Source organism: Lutjanus erythropterus, chromosome 8 (assembly GCF_056507025.1).
Source record: "Lutjanus erythropterus isolate fLutEry1 chromosome 8, fLutEry1.hap2, whole genome shotgun sequence".
In the NCBI taxonomy this organism is placed as follows: Eukaryota; Metazoa; Chordata; class Actinopteri; order Lutjaniformes; family Lutjanidae; genus Lutjanus; species Lutjanus erythropterus.
This window is the reverse complement of record NC_139324.1, coordinates 29,103,424-29,127,525: the sequence shown is the minus strand read 5'-3', so window position 1 is coordinate 29,127,525 and position 24,102 is coordinate 29,103,424. Positions and strand designations below refer to the sequence as shown.

The 24,102-nt window shown below is 37.6% G+C and overlaps 1 protein-coding gene across 2 annotated transcripts in view; it reads right to left on the bottom strand.

The window, feature by feature from the left end:
• Nucleotides 1-512: 512 nt before the first annotated feature.
• The window catches only part of fign (fidgetin), a 42,206-nt gene continuing 18,616 nt past the window's right edge, over nt 513-24,102 (bottom strand). For both annotated transcript variants that reach the window (XM_084724094.1, XM_084724095.1), the window contains one exon: nt 513-4,260. In XM_084724094.1, coding sequence (XP_084580220.1) covers nt 2,024-4,260 — 2,237 coding nt within the window. In that variant the 3' untranslated portion in view covers nt 513-2,023. The remainder of the gene's footprint in view (nt 4,261-24,102) is intronic.

The following is a 24,102-nucleotide window of genomic DNA, read 5'->3' as shown; positions in this document are numbered from 1 at the left end:
AGATTTTTGCACGCAACAAAAATACTGTTTGGTGTTCTCTCACAAGGTTTCCCTCATCAAACAGGCAGAGTAGGTGCTGACATTTTGCTGTCTTCATGAATTTGTCTTTCAGAGATAACTAACAAACTGAGGTAGAAAAGGAACTTAGGCTATACATAATCCTTAGGTTTCATTAATGAAAAAAAAAAAACGGCAGCAGGATGGAATGAAATAGCTCGGGGCGGTCGTCTTTCCTCAACCCCGAGATGTTTGTCTACACCTTTCAAATTTCTCTCGGCTCTGCATCACCACAAGCTAAAGAGTAACACTTTACATAAAGGCGCTTGTAAAAAGCGTTAGTTAATGGGTAACAAGGCCCTTATAAGATGCTTATTAACATTAGTATGTGTTAATAAGACTATTGTTATGTTAATACTAGAATATTACACATGTTTATTGATAGATTGTATGATATTTGCAAGCAGTAAGAAGAAACATTTGGCTGTGGATTTTTTGGGGTACGGGATCTAAAATATGAGCAATGCTTATTAATGTCAATGAATCCCTTATTATGCACTTATTAACAGTTTACTCTAGTTTTAGGGGTACTGAATCTTTAGTATAAACAATGCTTATTAAAGTTAATTAATCATTTATTGTACACTTTTAAGTTAATTAAAGTTAATTTAACTAACTTTAACTATTTCAGGCTTTTTTCCTCTGTGAAGAACTGCTAATAAAGGCATAATGAATTATGCAGAAAGTTTAATAAAGCAAGTAAAGATACTATAAACATTTATAAGAAACTCATTAGGCTTTCATTAACATTCTTATGCAGTCTGTTAACAAGTTTATGAGCTGTCGAGTCTTATAAGCTTACAATAAATATGTTTATTATGTTATTATGAACACTTAGATGGTCTTATTGACACATTAATGGTAATAAGCATCTTATCAGGGCATTATTACCTATTAACTAACGCTTATTGCAAGACAATAATGAAAGAACCCCAAACGAATGACTTTTTAGTCTTAGTAAATAAACCAGAATTGCTCTCATACATTCATCGTAGGAACCTTCTCGTTTCATTTTGAGCTTTTTGAGGTATTCTATAGCCTTACATGGTTTGATGATGGAATTTCAAATGCAAGCCAAATGCTCTTGGAGTGTGTAGTGCTTCGACACAAGCTTATGAGGTACTATACATGTCATTATCACTTTCCTGAGTTTTCAAATAGAGAACATCAAAAGAAATAATGGTAGAATTTTACACATTTATGTGAAACACTGTAAATTACTACTTGTAACAATATTTTAACAGCAATTACATATTCATTTATTGATTTGATTGAAGTCACATTGAAAAATAATGTTTGTTTTTGTAATTTCATCTGTAGTGGAGAGTACAGCAACCAAATTCACTTGCTAGAAAACAAATTCCAGCATTAAAAAAAAATGTATGTCAGCGTTATTGTAATTAAAGGATTTACACATACATAAAACTTGTGTAAGGTAATGAAGCCCAACTGTAATTGAATTTAGCTCAAATTAAATTACCACAACTGTTCACATAGAGCACGAAACAGACACAGCTGTAGAACACTGTTCTAATGGAAAAGAGAAAGCAAGTTTTTTGTCTCATTTTAAAGCTTTTTTTCATATTAGCACATGTCACCAATGAAGATTGTGAGAAAAAAAAAACTTAAACAGCACCACCTCAGGCACTTGATAGCAACTAAATCTCAAGATCAGCAGAATAGTATGTATATATATTTATATATATATATGTATATACAAAAACAGAGGGGGGATCTTCTCCAAGACGTTTGAGTTTTAGTGAGCACATGGCGTCTGCCACATAAAGCATTTAATTAATTTATACCAATGTGTGATGTCCAGGCTGTCATCTTGTGTCTAAAGCCTTCAAGGACAATCCCTTTGATGTACAGAGTATGTTCATGTCACCACTGTTTGATAGATTTCTTGTTCACTGAAGGCCAAACACTTTCTGGGTTTAAAGAAACTGTATTTGATGGGCCTCTTTCATTGACTACAACCAAACATTTTATTCCACTCAGTGTACATGTCAAGTTCTTTTTGTGATATGCTGGGCTGGAATTTGCAAAACACATTGTCAAAGTCTTGGTAGGAGACCGGTCTCATTTGGGTGGGATGGATGGTCGACAGATCAGTACCAGGAATGCCGTGGAGAGGACCGACCACAGCCTCTTGACACAGCTGGGTCACGTCTAGTCCTGAAAAACCCTCTGTCCTCTGAACCAGTAGTGACATCTCTTTGTCACTAAGACAGTAGTTGTGCTGTGAGAGCAGTTGGCTGATTATCTGGTGTCGTGCCGTCCCATCAGGCAAGGGGATGAGCAGTCGCTTGGTAAAGTACCTCCGTAGGGACTCTGGGATCTCTTCAGGCTTATTGGTGGAGCAGACCACGAGGACGTGGTCCTCAGCAGAGGTCAGGATACTGTCGAGCTGCATGAGGAGCTCAGCCTTGAGGCGATTCACCGGGCTCTCCTCGCTGAGCTGGGCCGACAGCAGCAGGTCCACCTCTCTGATGAACACCACTGCCGGCTGGCGACACCGGGCCACCAGGAAAGACGCCTGGATGATCTTGTCCCCTTCGCTTAGCCACTTGGTCACCAGAGCTGAGCTGCTGAGTCGCAGGAAGGCCGCCCCCAGTTGGCTGGCCATGCAGTGGGCCAGCAGCGTTCTACCAGTTCCCTGAGGTCCAAATAAAAGGAGGCTCCGAGGTAATGTGGCAAGTCCACTGAACATGTCTGGCCTTAAAATGGGCCATAGTATCTCCTCTTTGATGGCTGCTTTGGCCATGTCCAGACCCGCGATGTCGCTCCAGTCCACTGGAGGGCCCTGCTGAAGGATTTCTGTGGTCACCATCTCCACCAGGTTGGAGTCACTGTTCTTCAGCTGTTCCTCTGCAGCATGGATGGACGAGGTAGCCGTACCGATGTCAGGCCCTGTAAGGGAGTGAGAGAGGTGCTGTCTGTGCTCTTCAGTTTGCTCGCTCATGATGGGGGATCCAAACTTGCTGTAGGGCTCGCCAGTTCTAAGATCACCCACAGAGCTTTTGGTTGATCCATAGGATGGAGGTGTTAGTGCTCTGCCAGAGTGGACGATAAACTTTCTTTGTTGATCAGAGGACATTGGCTGTTTGGTTGGCTTGAACGCTAAAGACGACGCCTCAGCGTTCCTGTCAAAGCCATTGCCCCTGTTTGAGTCTGAGATGCTGCTGTCTGCTAGTCTGTACATCGGGCTCTGGGAGGAACGCTGTTGGTTGTAGTTGAAATTACCAAAGCTAGAGTCCATATCTCCATGTCCGCTCATGTAGAAAGCTTTTCGTTTTAATGAGTTGGATGTGCTGCCGTTCAAAGGTGTTGGTGCAATTGGTGTATGATTATGGGACTGGTAGGTGTAGCCAGGCAGTGTGGAGGGAGGGATTGGTGTAGGAGCTGCAATACCGGACGGCAGATAAGCAGAAGGAGGGGGCGCCCCCCCAGGGCTGTAACCAGGGCCAACAGCAGTCTGAGAAGGATACCCTGTTGGAGGATAATTGTAGTTGGGGAGGTTTGGAGACCCAGCGTTGTAGCTCGGCACTAAGGTAGGGGGAGGAGGCGGGGGTGGTGGTTGTAAGAGGCCAGCACTGTGCAAAGGAGAGGGGTGTGGGGAGGGGAGGGCGGGGGTGCTCTGGCCGCTGTAGCTAGAATGCAGGTAGGAGCCGTTGTAGCTGGCAGTATATTCCTGAGAGGGGAGGCCCGAGTGGAGAGTAGTGGCTGTGTGGCTCCCACAGTTACTGCTGGAATAGCTGGGCTCAGACAAGCTGCTGGCCACCCCTGGGGAGCTGCCTATGCTAGCCGACACATCTGTAGGGGGTAGGGCAGCTGTCATTCCAGCTTTGCTCACAGATATAACATCTGGACCACAGTTCATTGGGTAAATCCCCTCCTGCCAGGACTCATTCTCTGACTTTCGTCCATTCATGAGTCCAGTGGTGCTATCAGAGTAGGAACACAGCAGGGCTCTTTCATTTGGGCCCTCTAGGATCCCAGAGTACTTCTCTGCGTATTTCTTAAGCAGATTGGAGGCAGTCAGTGCAGAGATGTCATCGTTTGCCCACGCATACTGGTACGTTCGCTGCAAGTGCCCCCGGTAGGCCTCTACTTTGTGTGCTGGCGAGCGGGTAGTGGATGAGATGTCAAAGTGTTGCTCTGCCCATTGTGTGTGCTCTGGGGTCCACTGCATCTTTAGACCTAGATATTCCGTATAAGGAAGAAACATGTCAAAGTAAGCATTCAATCATGGTGAATAATCATATAAAAATAATATTCTGATATTTGTAAATGTTCTGTAATAATTATCAGACAGTAAGTAATTAAAATACTGTACAAAAGAATAAAGACATGAATTGCTTGTTGGTGTGTCTAATTGATTGTGTGGAGAAAAGGTTTGAAATTACAAAGAAAATAAGATTGTTTTTCATATCATTATCCAGAAAATATTTAACTTGTAATGTCCAAATTAGAGGTGTCACAGTAATGATGATAATTGTGATACTGTAAAAACTCAAATGGTGATATCATGGAAATAATACCCTTATGATATCATTGTGGATTTTTTGTTTATCAGTTCATCTGGTTGCTTTTCACTATCCATTAAGGCTGGGTTGCAAGGATTAATTTTAACTTATATGTTATTATGTTACACAAAACTTCTAGACTATCTTTAAGTTTAGAAAGATTAAATTTAAACCTCTCTTTAAACCTCTATTTAGTTGTTACTGTAAACCTAGATCAAATTTAATTCTGTTGCACCAAAGCTTTATACCCCAATTTAAACTGTGATCTAGTATTAACTTTAAATTTACACTGGAGTAACTTTAATTTTTAAAATGGCTGCCTGTTTCTGCAGAGTCATCGCGAGTAGGCTAACTAGGTCAACGAACTGATGAGCTAGCAAGCATCAATGTGCATTTTTAGCTAGCTAGGAAAGAATATAATGTGTTTTTTCTTCTTTATATAGCTAGCAAATAAAACGTCTTTCTTTTTAGCTGGCTAGCAAACAATAAAAGATTTCTTAACTTTTTAGTTAGTTTTAGCACGCAAACAATGCAGTGTTTTATTGAGGAATTACTAGAACTATTTTCAATTTATATCAGTTTACATTACTTGAATTTACTAAATACAGATTAGTTTTGAATTGTGCAATAGAGTTATGCTTAATTTCAAATCTATATTTTCTAATTTTAAACCTGGTTTTGCTAAACTCTGATTAACAAATCTTAAATTAAATTAATCTTCGTTGGTGCAACCCAGTCGAAGCATATGTGCACTTTTTGTACACCTTTTTACAGTTATAGTAAAATACTCTCTCTCTCCACCTTGCCACATCACATTTTGAGGGACTCATTTGCAAAAAAGAGGGATAACACACAATAAAACAAAGGTGAAAATAAATTTGACTAATTTGTTATTATTATTTTTCAGTAATATTCAAATCTAAAATAGTATCGTCATCATGAATTTGCTTTTGGTAACAATAATCATGTAGTGAAAATCTGGTATGTGACAGCCCTCATCCAATCTCCCCTACGACAAACAGACAACGCTAACTGAACACACATCATGTTCAGAGCGAGGATGTGGGACCCAGCACCTGGTTAGCGTGGTATAATCCACCCAACACAGAGCAGAATGACACAGACATTGCGGGTCAGTTTATAATCCAACTCTCATCTGAGGCATTCTGAGACAGTTTCAAATCTGCTTGGAGGAGAGCAGCAAAGCAATCTTCCTTGGCAGCGCTCTGTTGCTTTCATCACACAGACCCCTCAGCCCAGCATGAATTACATCCACATCCAGTCTGCCTACTGCTTCCTAGTCCACAGAGTGAGGGAGGGGAAAAAAAAGAGGAAAAAAAAACATGCTTCACTTGTCTTTTTCTCTGCAGCCTCTCTGTATGGCCCTGAGGGTTTGAATGACATAGATAATCAAGTTAAATCCTAAAGTCAATCTGCAAATAAAAGTTTTTACACACGCTGTCATCTTTTCCTCTGCTTGGGATTATCAGAAGATGTACTATACCCCCAAAGAATATAGACTATTAGAGAGGTTACAGCTCAAAACAATCAGAGATAGTGTGCAGAGCCTCGCGCATCTTACATCAACACTAATCTTATCAAAAGCTACAAGGAGATATAAAAGGAGATGCATTTAACCAAACTTTCCCCGCCCATTACAATGGTCCGTGCCCTTGCTAAGCAGACGCTGAAATGTTGTACTTTATACTCCAGTGGGTTAAGTCCATATCACAGGATTTAGGCAACAAACAGCCACTGTCCAGAGGCAGATTACAAACGCTGTGTTTGTCTGCAGATTCCCTTCTGACTCCCTCCCAGTTATTTCCCCACCCGCCACACTAGACACCGGGAGCTAATTAGCAGGATGATGCTGCACTAATTGTGTTAATTTACAAGGTTTTAGTCAAAGAGATCCATGCTATGGCTCACATGGTTGTCAACCATCCAAGCTAATGATTAAGAAAAAGTGCCTGAGGCAAAAAGCCCGGGCAGACAAATATGGTGGCCACACAATGCTGGAACAGAAAGGTTCATGAACCTACAGAAAATGGATTATGAAAAAAATACATATTATCACAGGGGATGGTGACAAAAATGACAAAAAATTACAAAATTCATGTAGATCAAAACCTCATTTACTTCACTGTAAAACAAAAAACTGAATTTAATGGAATCACATAAATGTAAAATAATTTTTTATTTGTTATATACGAGTTTAATGAATGTACTGTACAGAGTTCAATCAACTCATTAAATCGAGTCTCTAAGGAAACATTATCAGCATATTAGCAGACTTCCCATCATGCATTGTATGAGACTTAAAACTCTAAGACCCTTCGTTTTTACAATTAGAAGAAAACATATATGATTAACACTTGCTGAGTGTCTCTAAATGTGTACAAAGTGAAGAAAATGAAGGAATGACATCCTTGATAACACCAAAACTCACTGACTATATTCACTGAAGTGGCCCACTACATTCAAAGTCAGCTGTTTTGTTTGGTGCAGGTGAAACGCAAAAGTAAGGCTTCTTATGTGGATTTTTTTTTTTTTTTCCAATTTGTTTAAACTTCAAGAAGTAAGTGTCCTGGCTGCCTTAAAATTTTAAGATGACTGAATCTTAAGAGACAAGTTGAGGTCCTTTTGTGATGATTGAAAACTTCTCTTTTCAAATAAACTTGATATTAATTCAGTTGTACTGACTGACTGTGACTGAATGTTTAGGAACTTAAAATATTAAGTTGGTCTTTCCAGGAAGTTGCGATCGAAATTTGCACAACCTTGTAATTTTGTCCAATCACCACTACTTTTCTGCAAATTTGACCAATCACCATTGCTTCCTGCAAGTTCCACCAATCATAGCAGTCCCTCATGCAAATGTCATACACGCATGTCTCGGTGTTTTATTATTGTGATACAGGTACTGAAAATCATTGTTACTGACATTTATCAATGCTCTGTGCACTTTTAGATTTTTAAATTTTGTTCTCGAGCTTCTTTTTGGAATACCTCCATTTAAAAATAAAGCATAGATTTTTGTAATTCTGAGCCCTTTTGGTTACTTAGAACATTCAGAAAAGACTGTGGTTTTAATCTGCCTGGAACAAGTTGCCTTTGATTTTAAATGAATTGTACGAAAAAAAGCTGTTGTGAAATCAGGCATTTTAGGCTTCAACAATCCCCCGAAAAAGCCTGTGAAATCCTGGAGGGAATGGTAGGTTGAACCAACAACTCTTCAGTTTAACAGAATATCACAAACATGTTTGAATTTCTTTTGCATTTACTCGTTTTGAAGAGTCAGTCCTTTATTTCACACAAATATCTGACAGCTGCTCACAAAGACAATATGTGAAACTCCTCCGCATGAATTCATTACATTTTAAGTTTAAGGGGGTCAGGACTGAATTCAATACTAATGTGCATCGTGGTTCACAGTTTTTTCATTATTGTGAAAATGAACAACCATGACTCAACTTCAAATGTATTAGTGACACGAGGTGAGTTTTTATAAATATGTTTTCTTCCAGCTATAAAAATGAAGGGTGTCAAGGGAGTGTTAACTCTCACACAATGCATGCTGAAAAGTCTGCAAATATGCTGATCACGTTTCTTAAGAAGCCACATTTTCATGAATTGATTGAACTCTGTGCAGCACGTTCATTCAACTCATCATTTCAAGTCAAAAGACTTACTGTCAGTACGGTACAGTAAATACTAAATGAACTAATGAACCACTAATCAGAACAAATAAATGAAACTTGATAAGCCAGTCAATAAAGATTAGCTGATTCCACTAAGTTCCTGCTTGAGTTTTCACCTGATGCTTTTTCGTCCTCTGCTATTACCACATTAATATTGAATATAATATTAATATTGAACATGATTTTACCCACATTATAGCTGAGAAAAATCTTCCCTTCAAATAAAAAAAAGAAAAAACAGTATCTGGATGATAGCAACTAGCACAATGTTGTCTGCCAAAAAATCTCAGCCACTCACAGCGTTTACTGACACCGCAGTGTAAGTATGAGTATAATAGCTTTTGTAAAATCATTCAGTAGAGTTCATTAACACTCAAGGCACATTTTGTCAATAACAGCTTATTGAGTGAGATTCTTCTATTACTGTTAATCCTCTCTGAACAATGTGCCACTTTGGACAATCAAAGAAGTGCTACTCACAAAGTGTACTTGAGATCTCTGAGCATCAGGTATTTTATACAATGGAAACCATCCAAGATGATTATATAAATACCGCACACTGCTTAAAACAGACCGAGGAAGACTTTCGCTTTCTACATCGAAAATAACTCGAGATTTGGATTTGTGGAGCATTTTGTCTTCTACAGGCAAAAAAAAAAGAGTCTGTTCTATTAATACTGAACCTACACAGACAAAAATACAAGGAAACATGGATTTTTTTTGAACCATGTTAAATAACAAAAGAGTTTCGGTATTACATACAAAAGCAGTAACAGCAACTGTCAAGCGTGTCAGCCTGTTTTCTCTATTTATAAAGCACACTATTTAAACGAGAGTCAGACTTTTTGGTTTAGACAGAGGTTATGGAGATGGAGAGTAAATGCACCCATAAATAGGCATATAAACACTAACACGTAAACAGACACAAACGCGCACACACATAAACACACACGGTGCATTTGCATAATGATCTTGTACTTTGGTATTACGGTAAAACGTTGTCCTTTATTCCACCTGCCTGGAAATTCAAATACAACATCCACAGGTTCCTTTGTCTTTCTTTGAAATGGTATAATTACAGAGCGCTCCATTAGTGGAATGTTTTCAGATAGCCTCGGGGCTCGAGCTCAAATTCCACTGATCAGCCACCAACAAATACAGCCTTTGTTGGACTAATGTGTTTGTCAATTCATAGATCAGAGTAATCCTCTCTGGCAAATTTGGGATGATGGCAGTATGGGAAAATAACGTTTTTTGGTCCAATGTTTTGAGTTATTTTATAGGTTCATTCATATCTAAATGATCGTCCTGCTTAATATGAGATAAGTTTGAGAAAACACACATTTGTTCTTATTCTTTACAATCATCACTGTGATTAAAAGTGATTTATGTTAAATTTTTTAGAACTTTAAGGTCAAGGTTGCTCCAGAATTACAGTAACATAAAAATAACAACAATAAAAGAGCATCAAATATAAGTGGAATATAAAATATTAAGTGTTACGTAGAAAAGTAAGCTAAATAGAAAAAGTAGTAATGGTAATTAAATTGACAGTTACATTGGGTGATACTTAGAGGTAATAAAAAAGTTATGATATTAAATGTAATTGTACATGATAATAATGAAAAGTGACATTGCATTCACCAACTAGTTACAATATTTTGGATTTAAGGATTTAAATATATGGAATATATGTAATTTATGATGTTTTGTTTTGTTTTTCTAAATTTGCTCTGTGGCAGGGAGCACCTTTGTCCCAGATAAAAACTCACAACTTAAAACACTATAAAATGTGCAAAAGCCTTTAAAATCCAAAAAAAAAAGAGTTAGCTATACTTTAAGCATCCCTGTCTCACTTCCTGGTCTAAAAAAGAAAAAAGGTAAGAATGCTGCTCAAGCACTCGTAAACTTTCTGTTTTTAACAAATTCATTAAATGATATTGCTATTAGATGTGTTTCAACCAAAACATGTAAACTTGGTAGAATTATGTTTTAAAAAAATTTGATTAGCATAAAGAGAGCAACTTTAAAAAAAAAAGAAGTTTACTCACTATTTAAAAATCTTCCTCCGTAAGACATCAGCTCAGTCAGTTTCCATCTGACTGAGCTGATGTCTACATTATTAAAAAAAAACATGAGGTTGGTCTGTTAAAAGGTTTAATAGCAAAGAGGTTGATCTTTTAAAATAAATGTTTCCTGCATACTTTAAGAGTAAAAAAATTCAGTTTTGTCTCAATTCTCAATAACGAGTGATAGATCATATTCTTTATAGACGATCTCCCTCTCATTGAAGACAAGGAGACCAGGTGGAGCTGAAATGCGTTTGACATGTGATGCGTTGGTGTTATGCTACGCTATAGTGTTTAATTTCTGGTTCAGTGATCATCATCGATGAAACAGAGATGCTGACCTTTTTGGGAACTATTAATCTGGTAGCCTCGGCCGTTTTTAAGCAAACAAGAGCGGGCCTCCACTCTGTCCATCCAATTTCCCAGTGCGTAAATTGGACCGCCGCTTGCACAATTCTCTATTCATTACTGTGCTGCTGAAAGGAAACACAGAGGTGGCAGAGCCGTTTTCTTTTCCTCATTCTGTGTGTGTGTGTGTGTGTGTGTGTGTGTGGGAGACAGAGAGAGAGAGTGAGAGAGCAAAATGCCTTCCAGGAGGATTCCCAAGCATAAAGAGCTGGACTTTCCTTCCTCTTTTTTTGGTTTGGGGGGAGGGGAAGGTGGGAGGGTTGAGGGAGAGGGAAGTGAAAGCTGTCGTAATTGAAACGTGGCCTAATCAGACTCATTACCATTTTTACCAATTTGCACCACCAAAGATGCTTATTAGGTAACTGTGTTTAATAAGCCGCTCTTTAGAAAACTAACTGTAATGAGCTCTTTAAAGTCAGACTTGGGCATGATTATGCACTGGAAGTGTTTTGCAGAGCCGAAGCAGACTGGTACATTTAGTCATGTACAATGTCATAATTAAGCTGCACAAACTCTGCACTTCACACCACACAATAGTCCCAGCTGAGGCAGTAGACATGCTGAAAAGTATTTATAATTACTGATCATTACAACCCTGGGATTTTCATCGCCGGACGTAAACATAATTATGGGAGCTTTTGCTTTTATTCTGCACACACAGACCACTCTACTTGACAAGCGTGCAAATATTGCAGACAGACAGTAATTACGTTTATAAATAAAAACAAGCTCATATTCATATTCAAATTCGCTGGAGATATTCTAAGTAGGGGTGGGGCAAAACATTCTAATACAATGTGAAATGGTAATCGGTACGGCTACAGAGTCCCATTCATCTCACATATCAAGTTAAGACTATTTAAACTCAATTTAGAGCTCCATGTGGCAGTAATTCCAATCTTTAGATGGCAGGGTGCCATTTAACCCCTCATTTAGAGAAGATATGCCTTCCTCAGTCACTGTCTCTTCCAGGGCGGCTGCCCATACATTTCACAGTCTGACCACCCGTGGCAGCAAATTACTACATGTCTCCACGCTATCAAAGACCACCGATCCCTGGTGGATTCCATACTAATCCCAACATAAAAGGTGGAAAATGACTGTACAAGCACGCACTTACAGTATGTTTATTGTAGCCGACCTGCCTGTCAAGCGGACAGGACGTCTCTTTGTGATCATAATGATACTCGTGATCGTACAGGAAGAGTCCGCTGTGACAGAGCTGTTATCACTTCAGTTTAGTTAACACAGCTCAGTTATTCAAAGCAGATATCCTAAATATCTGAAACACCGTCACCCGTTTGATGAATATTTTAATGAAACATGCACACATGTAATCAGGATTATGTTTTCAGATTTTTAAAAAAGAGTAAATAATTAGAAAAATTAGATCATAGTTGCATTTTTGGTTACAGATACGATATATAGGCCAAATATGCTCAACTGTAAGTCACTCTTATCAGGTTAGTAGGCTAGTTTTTTAATGACAATACATGGCTAATGGAGCTTTGTTTACTTTTTTATTTACATTGAAGATGGACATTTTGAGTAGGTGGTCTTCTTACTTCATTGTAATTGTACAGGTTGAATATGAATAAAAAAGAATATTTGTTTTGTTGTTGTTGTTGCATCCCTTATTTAGTGCAAGGTACAATGTGTTTAATTTTAGATTTTGAAGTCATGTAAAAAATAATGCAAAAGTATTAAGAGTAGATAACCTTAATTTTTTAGAATTCTATGGATAACATTACTAATTACAAACATTTTAATTTGTATTCAAAAACAGACTACTTTTCAGAGTACATAATGATATTGCCAAAAACATATCATATCACACTGATTAAAGATTGTATTAACAGTGTATAAAATCTTAGGTAAAAGATGACATCAAATGTTAGATATAACAGTTCTTTTTAAAAATTGGATCATTAATTAATGTAATTAATTGTGTCTATGAAATGTCACAAATGTTTAGCACAACCAGTAAGAGCACAACATTTCATACTTATTATTATATTAATAATTCAGATTCACTTTGAGAATGTGACAAAGACAAGCTGCAAATGGTTGAAGCTGTAGCTATATCTGGTGCAGTGACTGAAATAAACTAATTAACTTTACTCGTAATTAACTTTAAGAAATAATTGAATGTTGACTAACATATCATTTGAGTTATTTATTATCACTCAGTTTATACATAACTTAATCAGAAATCTGTGTCACAAATAGTAACAAATTCTGTTTGTTCACGAGGCACCGCAACAAATATTAAACAAAAGGGTATAATGTGGACACAAGAAAGTGATTCTTTTAAAGTGAAGCTCTGTGGTTTTCAAACTGGGGTCCAGGGACCAACAAGACTCCTTGAGTGGGTTGAAGGGGGTCCCAAGCTAAAGAGGTGGCAAAAGTTTGGAAATCCCTGTTTTAGGTGATAAATTAACATTTGTTCGGACTGGAATTTATTTGGTACATTTTTTGTTTACAGACTGATCGGCCAACCGATCAGTTAACTTTCTTTTTTCAGTAGATATTGGACAATGTGTGTTATCAATAAATATTGGGGACACCATAAAGAAAAACTGGGTTGTTTAATCAATTATATTGTATGGAAGTGTGCACACTGAAACTCGCTGTGGTTCAGGGGGTAAATAGGTGTAGAGATTACAGAAATGTCAGTGCAATACACAACTTTTGTTTGTTGATTTGTTCTTTTCAGACAGTCTCAGTTCTGTTCAGTCCTGTTGAGCTGCACATGTTATGGCGAGCAATGGCTCAGTGGACATGTGACCAGACATCTGATTTATGAAGATGTTAATCCTTGATATGATCATACAGTGAAAGTCATTTTTGACATTTTCAGTCTACACATAAGACTTCTCTGTGCTTTATATGTGCTGTATTTCCATCATTAATCAGGAAGTTGCTCATTGCTAATTCCACACCTGAGGAGGGTGACAGACAAACAATCTATAGATCCCACCAGGTTTGATCCTCCAAACGCTCAACACTCGCTCGCTCATCAAGTTGACTTTTGAGACACTGGAGGCAGGGATGGAATAGACAGTTGCTAATGTCTCTCCTGCTGTCCTTGTCTCTGATTAGACTCATAATTACAATAATAGCAAAGTACAGTAAAGTAGATGGCATGTTTCATGTTTGACAAGTTGAAAATTTGCAGGTAAATCTCAGTGAAGCTTATTTGTGAGAAAGAATTTTCCAAAAAGAAAAGGCCAGTGTAAAAAGGACTCCACTCTCACTCTACTGAAGCACAAAAAAAGAAAGTCACCAAATAAAGACAGCACAAGTCTAAAAACTAGAAAGAAAACCTTTTCTCAATTTAGCAGTTGTTTGTTTTTGCCACTACAGGGACAGCACAACACTGGTGTCAGCAGCCTCGATATCATCATATGGGACTGAGAAGGATGGTTTCTGCAGCTGTTTGACAGCTCTGACTAACTGGAATCAGTTTGCCAGTTGACTCGAATCATTATCTCACCAGCCTTCGCTATAAAGCTGCAACTAAACTGTGTGTCATTATACCAGGAGGACGGTTCACTGCCACATGGTTTCACCTCTAAATAAAAGTGTAAATCCTCAGTATATAATACCTGTTTTATCTGCAGCCACTGTAAATGCGCTCCTGCAGCTTAATGTCTTGTGTTTGTGTTACGTGCAAGATGGTGGTTAGGAAAAAAGATCAAGAACGCCTGCTCTTCTTGCAATTTGTCAAAAAAAAAAAAAAATCCTAAAACTGTATTAATCTACAGAGCGGCACATTATTTCAACAGCAGCTGTAAGAGCTTGTAACAGAGTAAAACTGTTTGCTGGCACAGCGCTGTTGATGATTTGAATAATTCATCTGAAATGTAATGAGAAGATGTAAATGTTCCCACTCAGAAATCATTTCATAATTTAACTGTACAAATGCCCACTTTGGATTTTAAATGTCTAAAAGAGGTGGTATGAAAAAAATCATCTGTGTTCTGTGTAAATGTTTTGGTATTCAAAGTGATGATAAAAAAAAATACTGTTGAGTGCACACCAGTGTTGAGGACGAGAGCAGGCAACACACAGAGAAAGTCCTGAAGTTTCTGTTCCATCATCACAATGAACATTTCCACACACACAATCCTGCTGCTGCAAATACTCACTGCATGTAACACGTGTCTATTAAAAAGAAACTTTGGGGGGTTTTTTCCCATTCCCATTTTGTGTGCATGTCACTAATGGCAAAAACAATTTTTGAAACTGGTCAAGTACTGAGCGAGACCACTGCAGCCATCAGGTGCAAAACGGGCTGCAATGTCAAATGACAGAAAGAAAAAAAGAAAAGAAAAAAAAAACCTCACAGAACTGACTTGGTTTGTCTTTTCACTGTTCCAACAATCACTAACTCTGGTTTGGTTGAAATAAACCCTCACCCTCATAGCATATACAGCCAGAATAGTGAATTATGGGTTTATTTTGACCAAATCAGTTGGTGATTGTTGGAGTAGTAGAGACACAAACCAAGACAGTTTACTTTTGTTTTATTTTCCTTTCTGTCCAGTTTGGTTTGAATGAAGAATGTTTCACCATGATAAAATTGCTGTTCCTGTAAATGGAGACTTTGACAAGAGCGATAAATCATCAGTTTCTGGCAAAATAAAAAGGATCTTACTCTGTGCCCATCCTTTCCATAATGTTGTCATGCACTTAAAATAAAAATCTGAGCCTATCAGTGTCAAAAACAAACACTTTTGGACACACGTTAAAGAAGAAATCTGTAATATATTTACTGTACTGAATCATAAAATTACTATAAAGTGTCATCAGAGATCAAAGAAACATGTTCATGTTAATTTGTGTTATTGTTTGCCGGTTTCACGTTAATCACAACTCAAATTAATGCCTAATGTTCACTGAAAGAGTCAGTGTCTGTTTATGAGTCGTAAGAAATCATTAATAATCTTTTAGAAGGAGCAGAAGTTTATAAAGGTTAAATTGAGCGATATGTTAATAGAGTCTGGCAGGATGTAAGACAAGCAGCCACTGAACTCCAGCTGCAGAGTGTGTATATTCAGAGCAGTGGGCTTTTGTTTTCAAGATAACAGGCTTAATTTTATGCCAACAGAGAAATGATAGTTCTTAAGAAAGTTATAAACAGTTCATCAGTCAAGTGTAGTACTCATTGACGATTCAATGATTCAATGTTGCGCTCATCGTGCATTCCTGCAGTGTTCCTGCAGCCTGCCTGAGCTTCCTCAGTCTGGTGAGGAGGGGGCGGGGGGGGGACAACTCGCTGCAACTATAGACTGTACATTAAAAATGACTTCATATAACGTGTGGGGCTCCAACTCACTATCTGAACTCCTGTGCTCATTTTTGGGCATGTTGCTCCTTTAACGGTGTGCAATAGCCCACAGGGATTAGGCCACATTGCAGCCTGTTTCACAGCAGTCTCACTCAATACTGGACTAGTTTCAAAAATTGATGTCCCCATTAGTCACTTATTAACATAAGCATGGGAAAATAAGGTCCAGTTTGAAAAATACTGAAGTTACCCTTTGTTGGCTGAATATGTCTCCAACAAAATCCTGTTTAATGAGAAATATTTATGAAAAGACACAGTGCCCTGCTGTGGGAAAATCCTTTGCCTTTAAAAAAAAAAAAAAAAAAAGTGAGCCATTTTTTAAAATTTACATGTTCAGTATGAACAAATGGACTTGGGACTGAGTGACATAAACAGGGTATTGAGCAATGAATTCTGCTCTTCTCATGGGATTTGTGCATGTGCAGCTGTTTTTCTATATATATATATATATCCATAGTGATGAAGACACAGAGGAATACACACAAGATCATTTATGTTTCGTTGTTACATGTGATCTTTCCATTCATTCCTCATTTGGACCCATCTGTTGCTCGGCTTCCACGGCACGATAGCCACGTCTATATTTGTCACATCTAAACAAATTTAAAAAAAAAGCTGATTTGTTGTTGACAGCAATGTGGTTAAAAATGTTTCTTCCATTACAAACCTTACAGTGAAAATCCACAGACATTTAAAACTTCACTTTGATAACATAATGCATTCTTTGTTATAAACCCTGGATATTCTCAGGTCCCACGGGGTTTGGGGCTGAGCTGATGATAAACTCTTTTGGCTTGAGGGGAACATGTATTTCTCATTTTTCCCTGTATTACAGTAAATGGTGAGGTTGAGAGATTCTCTGAGCTGTCATTTCTCTGTCTCAGTGATGCTAATTAAACCATGACTCTTCAGGCCAAGAGGCCCCCGAGGCTACATCTTCCATTACTACCCTAAGTATAGCTAAATCCACACACATGCTAAACCAACAGCTCTCCAACACACAAGTAGAACTTGTACACTGAATAAAATAAGACAATTATAGGAGACGGGCTTCATAGTGTTCTGTAGTGCATAATACTGATGAATACTCAAATGGCTTGTTAGTTAAAAGAACACAGTCGTTAAATTCGAGCACTTGGTGAAACTTGTTTCACATGTACAGTAGAGGCAGTGGTTTTTTCGCGAGCCTCTCTGAACTTGGCTACTCTGCCTCTCAAGGGATCACTTACACACTTCAAAAGAGAAGAGAGGCAGATTGTGACCTTGCTACATGAAGGCTCATTGACCAAAAGCTACTCACTAACATCTTCATTCCCCGAAGTCCCGTTACCCAAAGGAAGAAGATTCCAATCAAAGAGGTGCAGGCCGGTTAAGGGGAAAAAAATACAGGAAAATTTTGGTAGGGTTTTCTGGATTTTTTATCGCATCAATCACATCTTGACTTTTAGTGTAAAGGCGGCGGCTCGATGGCACCAGGAGCCGGTTTAGTCGTCTGATTTTCAAACCAGCGGGCCAAGCCCCCCTTTTGGAAATTAACAGATTATCTTGTTCACTGGTCCGATTCACAACTGTGATTACTTCACACTTCCAACCATTAGACTTTACAGGCATGTTAACCTGGTTAAGACAGGAAGTAAATCACATTGTAAAAAAAAAAATCTCATTCTTCACAGTGTGATCTTGAGACACAAATCAGAATGAAAATGTTTTTTGTCTTTTTTCTAAGCAGCTAGCTACACAGTCAGTGGCATTATTTCAACCGTTAAATGAGCAACATGTAACTGTTGCACATCCAAAACTGAGCACAGCGGTCCAAGTAGCGAGTTGGAGCCACAGACGGTATATGAAATCTGTTGAAACGTATTTTATTTCACAGCTGCTGGGAACAATAAACATGTCAAAATGGAACTAACTAGTCAGTCAGTTCCTCAAATCACTACAAAGTCTGCTGCAACCCTTTTCTCCTTGTGTGCTGCCTGTCTTCTGTTGCCTGTTTCAGATCGACTAAGACAGAGAATCCCCATCAGCATATTAAAAGCTGTCAGTCAGACTGCTGCTGCCAGAGGAGTGCTGACTAAGATTACAGCATTCATGGAAATAAATTACAATATAACAGATTTGTCTGTATTCCTGTCTTTCCTGTTGATGGTCTAAACACCTTGATAGACTTGTGGCCAGTCATTTATTTCATATGTTTAATATTTTGGCAATAAAAAAAGACCTTTGGCTATAGGTAGGCAGTGGACCAAACCACACTCAGGCATTTTAAAACTAAAAATATATTGTTTTCTATGACACTGAATCTCATTAAAATGGACTAGACACTGATTTGGTTCTTTTTGATCAAAAATATTGCTAAAGACAATTCAGTAGTTCCTGGATATTAGTAAGGACATGTTCCTACACCACATCCACCCAATTCTATCAATTATATTAAATCCTATTTAGTATATGATTTATACCCCACCCCTCTTCCCTAGACTCGGGGAAGCTCAGGCAGGCTGCAGGAACACCGCAGGAGTGCGAGACGAGTGCAACACAGTAAACTGAAACTAACAAGCGAAGATGTGTCCTATACTTTAAGCTGATCAGCTTTTTATAATTGTCAGTTGTCTGTAAATGTAAAATTCAGCCTGTTATCCTGAAAACCAAAGCACACTAATCTGAAAACACACACTCAGCCTGACTGAGACTGCCTGTCTCCCTGCCTGCCAGACTCCACTAACATATCGCTCAGGTTAACTGTTATAAACATCTACTCCCTCTAAAAGATTATTAATGATTTCTTACAACTCATAAAAAGACACTTTACTCATTCGATGAGCATTCAGCTTTAATTTTAACTTTAATTAACATGAAATAGGCACACAAAAGCCAGTTATTCCAGCCAGAACTGAAATTTATAACGGGGAACACTGCGACTGTAGCATTGTTGTTAGCATATTTCCTTGATCTGTAATGACATATCAGGGTCATTGTATGATTTATTACAGTAAATTTATTACAGCTGTCTCTGTTAAAGTTTGACTAACAAAGAGCAGTTGCTATGCACCGACGTTTAAGCATTTAAAAGTGCAGCAACTCATCTGTGCTTTCAACCTCAATATATACAGTGAAAAATAAGTATTTTCACAACACATTCACTATTCTTTTCTCTATGACAGAAACAACACACACAACACAACAGCATTAACTCATCTCTCCTGCGTGATGACGGAGCCTACATGATGTCCAACTGAAGAAAACTAAAGATTTGTTTGAATTAGCCTAAAGCCATTTCACACAGCGACACAGAAAGGAATGCACGTGGAGTTCAAGAGCGAAATTTGTTTTTGCGTTCACAAGAGAGAAAGCCAGGGCCATCTGTTGTTCTATTTATCCTTTCCTACACGTTAAACTGATTAAAAGTTTAAATTGAACTCTAATTGAAAATACCCAAGTGAACAGGAAAAAAAAGGATGTTTGCCTGTAACCGCTGCCAGCTTTCCGCTGAAGCATTCTGAAGCATTCTGCGGTATCGACTGCAAGTCTCAAAGAAGGTCACTTCTCCAACACAGGCCAGACAAAAGGTGAAATGAGACAACTGAAGCAATCTTAGGTCAATATGAAATAGAAATCTCTCAGCTATACTGTAATAAAGTTACTGAAGTGAAGTAGTGAAGCCATAAAGGGGAACTTTTACAAGGAAAGAGCTGTCTAGGAGATTGGTTCGCCCACTGGCAAACAATGGCTTCTAAGAGCTAAGGTGGCATGGTCAGTACAGCAGCATGGCGCTGACTTACAGCATTTGCCATTAAAAAGTAAGTTTGGTTTTTACAAGGAATTTCATGTTACTTGTCTTTATGTATGTGACAAAAAAACACTGCAATCAAAATGTGTGTAAAAATTCTAATCAGATTTTGAATCCTGATTTGTTCTTAAATTTTCCTTTCAGTAGTTTTAAAGGTACAACCTGCAATATAGACTCATATAACATAATCCCTTTCAATCATCACTTTCACATCAATTTTTTCTTTCATCAACCCAAAACATTGATATTTGACGTCCTGATGCGTTTAAGAACAGCTCGGAAAAATCCTACCTACTCTATCATTGAAGTGATGAAATAAGAATGTCACATTTATATAATTTGCAGCTGCTTGTTCCTTAATCGCAGCTATGCAGTGATTTTTATAGATGGACTGTCAAAGCAAATCAGATTATAATGTTTTGTGCAGCATTTTATATAATTTTTCATAAAATTTAACCAAATATATGGAGTATCTTTTGATTTTGAACAAATCCGTCCAAACCTGAGTTCGTGATGGGGGTTGAGAAGTAAAATTAAAATCATTAATCAACTATTAATTGACTATTAAATCGATCGCCAACTATTTTGATAATCAATTAACCATTTTAAATAATTTTTAAAGAAAAAATCTTTCTCTCTTCAGTGTGTCATACATGAATATTTCTGGTTTCTTTATCTCTCTATGACAGAGAAGTGAATATCTTTGGTTTGTGTGATGAAACAAGATGTCTGAGGACGTCACCTTCAGCTTTGGGAAACGGTAATCAACATTTTCACCATTTTCTGACATTCTATGGAGCAAATAATTGATTAAATAAGCAAATCAACAATCAACAAATGAATTGGCAGTGAAAAAAATCATTAGTTTCAGCTCTATTGAAGAGGATATCATGAACACTTAAGTAATTCGCTTAACAGAAAAAAAAAGCCATGTAAATGAGAATTTGAATGCTGAATGAGACATTCATCACGAGAAAAGTCTGCAATACGCTCCTGCCAGCTTTCAGCAGTCATTAAGTATTCAATAAACAGAAACAGACAGAAATAGAATCAACTCCAAGCGTATTCAGTTAGATGAGATTATGTGCAGGGAGCAAATCACCTGTTGACTGATTTACAGAGATACTGAGTGAACCTGCTGTTTCCTTTCCATGACTACAAGCAACAATATGTTGTCATCAGTGTAGTAACTGTGACAGTAGGTCGTACGGGTTGTGTCAGAAGCTGCTGCACATTAAATCATCACATACAGGTCTCATGAAATTGTTTTGAGGTGACATGTTTTTGTCGGTTGTTTAGTATGTTTGAATATGAAACAGCAACGTCAGAAAAAAGCAATAATGAAGCAATAATAAATATGTGTTCTGACTTTGTCTTGCAGTAGAAAATTGTGTTATTAACCACCCAGCCAAATTTGAATGATTAAACATATATTAAATTAGTTTTCAAATTGTAAAAAAATGAGCATTGTTCTCTGCTCATGAGTCATTTCGCTCGTGGCGGATGAACAAAACGATCACTTGCACTGTGAAAAGTGTATGTCAGTAACAGCTGAAGTCATCTTCTGAATGAGCCTCCTTCACTCATTCACTTTTGTGGATTATAACAATTTGAAGTTACAGATTGTTCCCTTAACCTGTTATTTCAGAAGAAGCACGTCAGTCGGGTTTCTCTTAGTATCAAGACGTCCACGTCTTTTCCAGATTTTTCCACCAGCAGCTGAGCCACCATTTTCTCTTGGTGACTTGGAAAGAACATTAAGTCTAATGCAAGACAATTATTTAAGACGATTTTTGCTTTTACGTTATTTTTTGTGTTAATTCAAACTGTTGATTAAGGTGATCAGATTATGAAGTACATCTGACTTAAAGCAATAGTGTTAACTTGTTAACTTGATTTTAAAAAACTTCATCAAATTCATCTGCCTGTTACTGATTTAAGCATTTTTAAAGCTGGTCCTACAATTCCCTTTTTCAATGTGGAAAACGGTTTAGCAGTCTGACTCCAGGTATAATGTACTTTAAAAAAAAAAAAAAATGAGAATTTCCTTTACATAGGTTTTAAAACATGTTACTGTTGCTACACTGCCAGGTTTTATTTTATTGGCTGTTTGTTCACATTTATTCATTTTTCTGTCCATTTAACATGACATTAAGGATGTGACTTCATTATAAAAAAATATGCAGATATTCATTTTGCATGTATTTGCATATGTTAATAGCAGAATAACACACTATGGGGCCATTACTTAATGCAAAAAACACATATTATTCTATATTTCATATTATTTTAATGCTTCCTGCATTACTGTTGCGCTGTAACCTGGCTCCGCCCATTTCATAAAGTGTGTCAGCAGTGAAACAAGCTTTAACAAAACTGCAGTTCATGTTCTTCAGTTACTGAAACACTTGCAGACTTCAAAGACACAAAATACAACACGGTAAGACAGTAAACACAATAACACGGTCAAAGACGAGCACAATCTGAAGCTGAACTGCATTATTTAAAGCAACTTACTGTCTCGTTCTAAAAATCAGCCGATCAAAAGCAGGAGCTGTTTGCGGTCGCTATGGTCCAAACAAAATATTCTAAACTGGAAATATAGACCAGTCATTAGCAGCATTAACCATTACAAAATATAAATGATTAACAAATACGCATGTTGTAGCAGGGCGACACTAATTATTTCATCAGTTTAATTTGCATAAATGGCAGAGTTGTCTATTAAAGACAACTGTGTGGAGCAGGTGGATGAGAGCCTGGCAGCCTTCAAAGAGTTCAGAGCTTTGATGGAAATGAGGCAAGAAAGCAAGAATGAAAATGATTCCAGACTATTCCTTAATAGATTATGAAATGAAGGAAAGGGGGGAAAAAAAGGTTAATCTGTGGCACAACGCAATTGTAAAAAATAAATTAGATAATTAATAGAAATTGAGAGGTAGGCATTTCAAATATTTCTACATTCTCTTTGTTTAACTAACACCTTCCTGGTGTTATAAATCCAGTCCTCGGGCATGTCTGCAGGAATTTTACGCCACAAAATAAAAAAATAAAATAAAATTAAGAGACACAACAAACACATTTCATTAAGTTGACCTCAATATGCAGTTCTTTATGCAGTTTAAAGTAATGATTGCACTACATTCTGCTGCATTTGCATGTTCAGAGTTCAACCAATTAAAAGCTAATTAATTAGACACAATTCCATTAAGAAACATATCCCACTCATCAATATACACAACCCAGGGTCAGCCATTGCTCAAATGTGAATTGGCTCTTTGCACCACTTGGACTGGAGAATAGCACAATAGCACTACCGCAGCTCACAATAAACAGTTTGGCACAGATATGTTTGATGGAGCACGAACTCATCAGTGCTGATAGATTTTACCTCCCTGGACAGAAAGTAGGACCAGAAGGTGTCACTTGGACGTGAAGCTTTTCTCTCAAATGGTTACTGTTAGGAAAAGGGCCAGGTGTTCACTATCACAACCCACACATGCTCATATGTTGTTATACACACACACACACACACACAAAATACTGCAGTACTCAAACTCTAATGATCCAATACTGACACTCTTCAAGTGTTTAACACTTCTGTCTGAATATTTGAATTACTCTTCATCTCTATCTGGTCTGTGTATTGGCAGGATATGATACGTGTCACGATACAGGGGTTAAAATTCAATATATTGCAATACCGTAAAGCAAGTCATGACCCCCCAGAAACATCAGGTTGGTGTGCGTCTACCAAACTAAGTTTATACGACTGGTACAGGTGATGTAATTCAAAAAGCTGCTCCCTGGTTCTCATTCCACTGCTTGCCAAAATATTTTATTTTATTCTCCACAACCATCTGGGACCCCCCAAGGGGGTCACAAGATCCCCAGGTTGAGGAGCACCGCTGTAAGCAAGGTGATATATTGCTATTTTTAAAATCCAGTGTTAGAAAAACTGTCTTACTATAAAGAACACACCAACATATGCCTAAAAAATTAGTTAAAAAAGTTTTTTTTTTAGCTTTTTTATGAAATTGGAACAGTGATGATAGATAACAACACTGCTATCTCTGCATGTATCATGATACAGAGTTTTTGAGCATCTATAGTACAGTATAACATCATGATACATGATCCTTACAACTCTAATTAGATTCAAACCAATATTATCAGCCTGTTATTGGCTTGTCAC